Below are 9,114 nucleotides of genomic sequence, written 5' to 3' on the forward strand. Positions count from 1 at the left end.
TGACCGTTGTTCCTCCATCCAGAAGGGAGTGCAGAACTGCCCTGAGACGTACATTCCCATTGGAGGACGCCATCTACCCTCACTCAGCACCTTGGACTCTGACGATGCCCTAAGATGGCAATATTCTGCCAAAACAGATGGATCCCTTAATTAGTTTTTAGCTGGGAACCAACAACTCAACAACAGTCGATGCCAGGTGGCAGCTGTTTCTAATCTAACCCCATCCACTTGGATGGAAACCTTGCTCAAACACCCACAGGCCGTTTTTGCTAAACAAAACGGCTTGTGGTGGAGGAAGACCTCTCTGTGGCCAGAGCTGGTCAGCCTAATTTAAGGCAAATCTGTTTATGAACACGCTCTGTCTGAACCCCAGCCCGTCAGGATGCTCCTCCATCTTCCAACCTCAGGCTCCAACTCCAGCCTCCCTCTCAAAGTTGAAGTCTACAAGGCGTGCTACCTGGAGCTCTGGCGGCTGTAGGCTTGCAGGCGAAGGAGAAAACCCAAGAGGAACTTACGTAAAAGTGGAAATGCAAGAAGTGGGCCAACACCCTGGGGGCCACATCAGGGAAGGTGGCCAGGAGTGTCTGGAGATAAGTTTCTAGATCCTTCTCTCTCTTTTCCACCAAGCTCCTGGAGTTTTTCCCAATTATCTTTTTGGGCGGAAGCAGACTTCTATCAATCTTCTTCTCCGCAACGAGCTGTAAGAAAACATAAGCGTGTCAACCACAGACCAAGAGGTTCTGTAACTGTGCGAGGCCCAGGTAAGCAGCTGAGGGCAGGTGCTCGCTACGAAGCTCATCGTGGCAGGAGTACCACGATTAGTGATCAAACTAGTGCACCTGGGTTTGGCCTCAAGTTTAATTAGCACTCAAAACACCAATACAATTCTAGACAATGAGTTCCACCAAAAGACTTTGGAGACATTTAGGAAAGTAATACCTCAAAGCCCCTGAAGTCACCATCTTCTCCAAACCACACAATTTTCACGCTACAAATGACCCAGAGAAAGGCAGTTCTCTCCAAATGCAAAGAAAGAATTACAGCCAGATACGAAAGCACAGGTTCCGGAATAGGTATACTCAGGTGGAACAAGCTGAAGCCTGCTCCCTCCCCTGGCAACTATCCTAGCATCTCATATCCTAGCTACAACTGTCAATCTTAAAACTGAAGTTCAAATACACTCCTTGCACACTGTCTCATGCAAGGGTTGAACTCCCAGGTTTGGTTGTTTGTGGGTTTTTTTGCCATTTACATTAATAAACCAGTTTTGCCCTAGTACCAACCCGTGACACAATGGGAACTTGGCCTAAAAGCCCCCAAAGCCCCGAAACACAGGACCCCAATTCTCAATTACCTTTTCATGTAGGTCGTGGAAATCACTGTAGCGGTGCTTGACTGTCCACTCATGGCTGCCATCAGTGATCTGGATGATGTAAACCTAAGAGGGTAAACAGCCCTTGCCTAGCCAGCAATAAGGAAAGTCCCACCCTACCCTCAGCAATAGCTGCAGGACACCCAAACCCCCCAGGCCAAAGTTAAGTTGCTCTGGCCCACCAGCCTCTGTACCTGACCCTTGCTGAGAGGCAGGGGCCCCCTTTTAGCCTCCTCCATGGCCCTAGCACTGGATCTGGCAGGCATACGGGGTAAGTCTGACCCCTATCCAACAGTGAGAAACAAAAAAGGCAGCTATCATATCAAGTAATCTCTTTAGTTTTTTAACTCCAGCCTCCATGTAATTCAAAGTCCAATCCAACCTGAGCTGCAAGAAAGGCTTTCCTTCTGAGGCAAAACAGGGTCAGGTTTGGCAGGATCAGCTTTTCCGCTTCAGTTCTTTCTCAGGAGCCCTGACTATATCCTAGAAGCAAGTCCTTTTCCAACGCTTTCAGCTGATTCAGGAGCTGAAAACAGCCAGGAGTCAAGGCACTTAGAAGCTGAGAGGAGGGCAGTGATAATTAAGCCCTAACAGAAGGGAACGCGCCAGGAAGACCTGTGTTCAAAATCTGGTTCTGCCATTCCTGGCTATAGTTTATGTATGTATGTCAACTTATGTAAGTAACTGGCAGCCTTAAGTTCTCTGAGCCTCAGTTCCCATCTTAAAATCTGGGAGGATTAAGAATCAAAGGTAATGTATGCAAAATGCTTTGTAAAGGGCCTGACATGTAGTAAGTGATCAATCAAAGGTAGGTGTTGATAACTATTCAACTCAGCATACCCGGACAAAACAAAGGTAATGTATGCAAAATGCTTTGTAAAGGTCTGACATTGTAGTAAGTGATCAATCAAAGGTAGGTGTTGATAACTATTCAACTCAGCATACCCGGACAAAAAGGACACAAAATCACCACCTTCCCAACACCCATTCAGAGGAGGGCCTCAGCCCTGTGGACTAGGAGAGCTTTTTGGAGCTAACCCTCCAGGTGGATGCAGTGCATGCGTGATGGCTAACCAGAGCTAAGCCCTCACCTGGATTAGGCCCCATGGTCCTTCCATCCTGCCCCTCTCTGCAGCACGCAGGGAAGGGGGAGGAGAAAATAATCAACTCAACTGAAGCCTCCACTGAGGAGCAGGCCTGTTGCTCCAGGATCCGTAGGAGCCCCTCCACAGCCTGACCATTTCCCTCCCCCTCCTCCTGCCCAGGAAAGGAGAAAGAGCCAGAAAAATGATCCTCAGGAGGGTTAGGATGAGGGCCAAGGAGGTGGGGTGAAGGCAGAGCCAAGCCCCCTTCCCCAACTCACCATAATCCCAGAACAAAGGACAGGAGGCTGAGAGGTGCTCAGGCCCCCCACACCTTGGGGCCAGTCCCTGCTAGACAGCCTACCAGGCCCATAGGCGCCCAAGCCCACCCAGACCCAGGAGGGCCTCCTACTTCATCACAGTCTGCAACTTCTCCCCTTTCCTATCCTGCATCTCCGCCACAGCCTTGAAGTGTGCGTGGGCAGTGTGCTGCTCTCGCTCACCCCACAGTCCAAAGCCATGAAGACCCCTAAGTTTCGGGCTCTTGGACTCTCTCTCAGCCCTGAGCCACCCCCTCAATTCCCGGGGTCTGGGCTCCACCCTCCTCCATTCTTGTCTCTGCCTGAGCGCCAAGGCCCCCAGATGCCCCCTTCACTTTTGAGCAAGTGTCAACTGCAACCCCAAGGGCCCCCAGATCAAGGTCCCGCCCCCTCTTTTTCTTCACGGCTTGCAGAGCCCTGACCCTTTCCGCTGATACCATCCGAAGATCCCCTTTCCTAATTCCCTTCTCCGGGACCCCCTGTCACGTCCTCCCAGGCCGGCGCCCCTCCAGAGGAGCCTCCGCCTCAACCTGACCCCTCTCCTCTGCAGGCCTCCTTTATCCCTTGATCCTTTCTATCCCTAGCCTCCTTTTCTAAACGCATACCCTTTCTAAGCCCCCTTTCTGCGCCCCACCCCAAGACCCTTTTTCCAGACCTGCGAAGCCCAAGCGCCCGTTCCCCAGATTCTGCCATCCCAGGCCCCCTCCTCAAAGTCGCAGCGCCCCGACACCCTCCTCCCCAGCTGCGGGGCCAAGAAGCCCACCCCAAACCCCCGCCCCCGACTCGAGACTCCGGGTTCCTGTCGCCACCTCCAATTCGGGAGCCCGGGCCCCCAGCACACCGTATACGTGTCCACGAGCTCAGAGCCCACGACGCGCGCCTCCTTGGCCGGCTCGGCCTCCCTCTCGGGCCCGAAGCTGCGCGCCGCCGCCGCCATGTTCCGGGCTCGGTCGCCGCCGCCGCCGCCCGGCGCAGACTGGCAGCAGTAGGGGGCGGGGTCAGCGTCCCACCGCCCCCTGGCCCCCGCCGCCCCCCGCCCCCGGCGCGAGCAGTGCAGCCATGTTGGCCCCGCCGCCTTCTCGCGCCCCCGCCCCACTCCGCCCCGCGCACGTAATTGACAGCTGCGGCCCGCGGCGCGCGTGCGCAGGCCGCCTGGGACTGTTCGATTGCGTAATCGGTACCCGAGGGGCCCCGCCCGCCGCGCGCCCTGCAGCTCGAGAGAAACTGAGGCTCGGGCGGGAATTGTTCTGGGTTTTGGCACTCGGAAGGGATGGCCCTGCACCTTCCGTGCTGCTCGAAGCAAGTCAACTGCCACGCCTGACCTTAGTTTCCCTCTCCGCAAAAGAGACAGTAATTACATCTCACCTAGCTCTTGGTCTCATTCCCTGGAGGACCCGAGTGGGTTGAAGAAGGAAGATCTGATTTGTACCTGGAGCCCGAAAAGGACAGAATAACTCTGGGCTAATTCTTAACCTCTGCAAGACTCAGAGATCTCTGTCAAATGGACTTTCTAGAGAACTGAGTGGGTTAATCCATGCAGTGGCTGGCAGGCAAGGCAGGGAAACTGGTGTAGGCTCTGTGACTTCCCAGATGGGTCAGCGGTAAAGAATCCTCCTGCCAAACAGGAGGTGCGGGTTCCATCCCTGGGTCAGGAAGATCCCCTCGAGGAGGAAATGACAACCCACTCCAGTATTCTTGCCTGGAAAAAATCCCATGGACAGAGGAACCTGGCAGGCTACAGTCCATGAGGTCACAAAGAGTCAGGCACGACTGAGCCACTCAAAACCAGCTGCCTGAAGGACGTGGAGGGGTTAGGTGGAAAAGATATGTGCTGGCCATCTGGCACAACACCCCCAGATGGTATCCTACCAGAGCTCAAAATGAGGGGGTGACAGATTGGCCCTGGACTCAGGAACTACAGTGCTGGAAAGGGGAAGCATGGGCACAGAGAAGGAGCCCTAACCCAGGTCCAGAAGAGAGGTAGTAACCCAACTGGCGATGGAGAGTCTTACACAGATGAGGCATCTGTTGGTGTATTTGTTGACGGGTAGAGTGCAGTTCAGCCCAGACCTAGTACTCTTCTCCCTGAGGAGATGACAGGTCTGGGGACCAGCTCCTCTGGCACCCTTGGCAGAAGGGCTCCAGACCGCACTCTCCTGAGGTAGGTCAGTGCCTTCCTTCTCCACCAGTCCCACAGCACCATAATCCGAGCTTGGCATTCGAGGCTTCTCTTGGCAGGGTCCTACACTCCCAGCTTCTTCTTGCATACTGCTGCAGGAAAGTGAAGTCACTCAGTCATGTCTGACTCTTTCCGACCCCATGGACCTAGCCTACCAGGCTCCTCCGTCCATGGGATTTTCCAGGCAAGAGTACTGGAGTGGGTTGCCATCTCCTTCTCCAGGGAATCTTTCTGACTCAGGGATCTAACCCGGGTCTCCTGCACTGCAGGCAGATGCTTTACCATCTGAGCCACAAGGGAAGCCCAGAGGGGTTTAGCTTAAGTCAGGAGCTGCCAAGTCAGCCAGGCCTGAGCAAGTAACCACCCCTCCAGGAGCCTCAGCCACCTCCTTAGTAAGATAGGAGTTGAGTTGCTGGCCTGAGGGCCTGGCCTGGGGCCCACTACATTGCAGCTCCTGCCTGTCCTGGAGTCATGTTTTCATTCATTCCAAAAACGTTTCCAGAGAGTCTCCTGGGGGAATGGGGGGCAGAGGGAAAGAGCCCTGGTCCTTGTAGCCCTTCATCTGCTCCTTGCCCTGGGCAGAGGCCACAGGGACTCAGGCCAGTGTGAGATCACCAGGGCCAGGGGGAGGGAGTAGAGGACTGCAGGCAGGGGTGGGCTGGGTCGGGAATGCAGCGGGGCTGGGCTATTTAAGCCGAGGGCCGCTGGCAACCCCAGCAGCCTGCCCTGTGAGCCGCCAGTATGGATGACATCTACAAGGCTGCGGTAAGAGGGGCTGGGCGGGGCTGGGGTGGGCGTACCCACTGGGGGCTCAGGGTCAAGACCACCCCAAGGAGGTGGTGGGGACCCGGGAGAGGGGCCACGTACTTTCAGCCCAGACCTTCGAGGGGCCGGTTGGTCTGGCATTCCAGAGTGTAGAAGAGGTGAAGAGTTTAGGATCTGGGGGGAACTGTCAGGGTTGGTGGAGGTGGACATCAAAGCTATAGCATCATGTCCAGCCCTGTCTCCAAACGTCTGAAGTCTGTGTCACTGTCTCTGGGCCACACCTCTCTGCATTTGTGCCTCTGGTCTCTCTCCTAGTCTCTGTCTCTTTGTTCCTCCCAAGCTCTCCTGAGGCTCTGTCGCCGTTTCCCTCTCCCCATTTCTGCCCCTCACATTCTGCTTCTCACACATCCAGTCCCCCACCAGCCCCTTGGCTGGCTGAAGATGCTCTGGAGGGTGGGACAGGGGTTGTGAGGCGGGGGCTGCAGAGGGCTTTGAAGCTTGAGGAAGGCACAGAGGGACTGGAGGGAATAAGAGAACTGGGGCCCCAGCCTCTTTTCAGCCTGGCAGGCTCAGGGCTCAGTGGCTCAGCTAGGGGGAAGGGCTAGAGGGTGGTCACCTTTTCTTGGTCACCCCAAGTCCCTGCAGGGGCCACTGAGGGGCTTCAGATGCTATTCCATCCTGGGAGTGGGGGTGCTGCTGACCTCCGTCCACCACGGAGACAAGGACATCTGACACAGACAGCTGTCTGCAAGGGAACCCCTACCTCAGCTCCAGGAAATATGGCCCCCCTCCTGGGCAGGGAGGGCTACAGCTGGCTCTGGGGGGGTGCCCCTGTCTTTTCTGCAGGAGTCTGTGGAGCTGGGGGAGGGGACAGCCCTCCACCCAGTGCCCATACAAGGCCTGGCGGGCCAGGGACTAATTTTGGCTCTTGAGACACCAGGAGGCCAAGGGGCCAGATAACGTTGCCCCACCCCCTGCATGCCAGAGTCCCCAGAACAATCACCAGGTTTAACTTTGTCCCCCATTAAAAATAGCCCAGTGGCCACCCCGGTCAGGTTACAGCGGGTGGCTTTGCCCACCCCCGCTGTGGTTTTATTGTCCCAACCTGAGGGACAGCTGTCCCTCAGGCCACCCATCTTGAGTTTCAGCAGGGGAGCTAAAAGGGCACTGAGTGGTCAACTGACTATTGTTACTCGGGGTCACCTTGGTCCTGGAGAGGGTGCCCACCTGTCACCCTGGCCCTGAGCCCAGCCTCAGTGAGGCGAGCTGGGTCACCTCGGGGCTTTGGGGGCAGGGTGGGGGAACTGAGGCCTCTGCTCTGTGACCTGGGAATGGCCTACCTCTTCCCGGCTTCAGTCTTCCCACCTGTGGAATGGGCTGGTTTCCTCGACAGCAGCTAAGGCCTGAGCCTGAGACTTCTTTTCTTCTCTAGGTAGAGCAGCTGACAGAAGAGCAGAAAAATGGTGAGTGCCCCAACATGCATGTGGGGAAACAGCGGGGCCCAGCTGGGGGAGTGTGAGGACCCCAGGCTGCAGGCCCGAGGCTGGGGTCCCTCTCCCTGTCACCTCAGAGGTCTCATAGGGGAGCGGGCAGGTCAGCAGGCGGCCCTAGGCGTCTGGCCTTCAGAGTACTTGGCTGAGCCATGCTGCTCTGCTTCCTCTCCTCTCCTACTGGACACAGAGTTCAAGGCAGCCTTTGACATCTTCGTGCTGGGCGCTGAGGATGGCTGCATCAGCACCAAGGAGCTGGGCAAGGTGATGAGGATGCTGGGGCAGAACCCCACCCCTGAGGAGCTGCAGGAGATGATTGACGAGGTGGACGAGGACGGTGAGCCCTTTTGCCCCTCCCTAGGCCCCCAGCTCTGGGGGGACTTGAACCCTGGCCCTGCCACTTATTACTCTGTGCCCTTAAAGGAGCTGTCTAGCCTCTCTGATCCTCAACCATGTCATCTATGCAATGGGCACAATAATCACACTCGCTTCACAGAGTCCCTGGGAGGATTCAGTGAGAACGCCACCGGGGTCAGTGTCCAGGGCAGTGCCAGCCACTCTGACCTCTGCCCTTTAATGGCTGTGCTGCCCTCTCCCCCAGGCAGCGGCACAGTGGACTTCGATGAGTTCTTGGTCATGATGGTTCGGTGCATGAAGGATGACAGCAAAGGAAAGTCTGAGGAGGAGCTGTCAGACCTCTTCCGCATGTTTGACAAGTGAGTGTGTGAGCCTGGACCTCCGCCCCTGACCCTGGCAGAGCTGGGCAGAGAGGGGTCAGTTTTGTGACCTTGGGCTTCCATCTCCCGTTCTGCGCAAAATGAGGAAACAGGATGCCCCATCTCCCAGTGGCTCTTCCCTGCTTCCCGGGGTCATGAGCAGGGCTGTTTCTCCCCCTCCCCCTGCCCCTAAAATGGGCTCTGAGGCCCCTCTCACCCAACTGGCAGAAATGCTGACGGCTACATCGACCTGGAGGAGCTGAAGATAATGCTTCAGGCTACAGGTGAGACCATCACAGAGGACGACATTGAGGAGCTCATGAAGGACGGTGACAAAAACAACGATGGCCGCATTGACTACGATGGTGAGTGGGTCCATCTGAATCCCCCTGCCCACGCCCTGCCAAGGCCCCACATCTGACCTATGCCTGTCCATCTCTTCGCAGAGTTCCTGGAGTTCATGAAGGGGGTGGAGTAGACACCAACCTTCACCCAGAGCTGCCTGTGCCACCTTCCAACTCCAGCTGGGCCCCGGGACTGCAGGCAGAGGGCCAGGGTCCCCAGGATGTGAACTTGGGTGTGTCCTTGACAATGGGCCCTCCATGACTACCTCCCTCAGCACTGTCCTAGGAAATGCCAATAAAACCGTGCTCCTGGAGGCCTGGTGTCCAGCTTTCATTCCCCATCTTCACCAGTGGCCTCTCTTGCCCTGATCCAGAACCCATGCTCTCACCACCCTTGCACCCCACCTTCTACAGCTCAGAGACCACCATGCTCCATACCCACCTGGCTCCTTTCTAGAACTGCTGGTGCCCAGGCTCCATCTCCAGCAGTTCCACATCTGGAGTCTGTGGTGGCCCAGGAATCTGAGTTTCACAGGCCCCTGGGGGCCATGGCTTTAGTCAGCCAGCTGGCAGCTGAAGGGTCCTATACTCAGAGAGGCAGTCACTCAGCAGCGGGCCAGGCCCCGGATTCCACTTGGCAAAGCAGCCGTGGCTCCTTCTCACGTCTGGTTGGGGGCAGCAGGGCACTGGGGGGGATCCTCGGGCCTAGGGCTCCAGTCCACCTGCCCATTCACTTGGATTTCGTGCTGGCAACGTTGACTCCCCAGACCCAGGGGCATAGCGTCTACTCTACCTCCCCTCACTCACTGGACAGGTAGGGACCCTAGCGCCCGGGGAGGCTCAGTA

At 56.6% G+C, this 9,114-nt stretch overlaps 2 protein-coding genes across 3 annotated transcripts in view; one reads left to right on the plus strand and one right to left on the minus strand.

The window, feature by feature from the left end:
• The window catches only part of NISCH (nischarin), a 63,639-nt gene extending 59,849 nt beyond the window's left edge, over nt 1–3,790 (minus strand). The window contains exons 1-3 of one of the 2 annotated variants that reach the window (XM_061128430.1): nt 3,616–3,764; nt 1,355–1,438; nt 516–698 (exon numbers count right to left, since the gene is read on the minus strand). In XM_061128430.1, coding sequence (XP_060984413.1) covers nt 516–698; nt 1,355–1,438; nt 3,616–3,711 — 363 coding nt within the window. In that variant the 5' untranslated portion in view covers nt 3,712–3,764. Of the gene's footprint in view, nt 1–515; nt 699–1,354; nt 1,439–3,615 lie in introns of both variants that reach the window. The other variant, XM_061128431.1, reaches the window with a different exon arrangement.
• A 1,886-nt stretch (nt 3,791–5,676) lies between these two features.
• TNNC1 (troponin C1, slow skeletal and cardiac type) lies at nt 5,677–8,536 on the plus strand. The gene is made up of 6 exons (XM_061129195.1): nt 5,677–5,718; nt 7,151–7,181; nt 7,399–7,545; nt 7,810–7,924; nt 8,153–8,289; nt 8,371–8,536. Exons 1-6 carry the CDS (start codon nt 5,695–5,697, stop codon nt 8,400–8,402), a joined length of 486 nt encoding a protein of 161 aa, XP_060985178.1. The 5' UTR covers nt 5,677–5,694; the 3' UTR covers nt 8,403–8,536.
• Nucleotides 8,537–9,114: the final 578 nt, after the last annotated feature.

This window comes from Dama dama, chromosome 24 (genome assembly GCF_033118175.1).
Source record: "Dama dama isolate Ldn47 chromosome 24, ASM3311817v1, whole genome shotgun sequence".
Classification (NCBI taxonomy): Eukaryota; Metazoa; Chordata; class Mammalia; order Artiodactyla; family Cervidae; genus Dama; species Dama dama.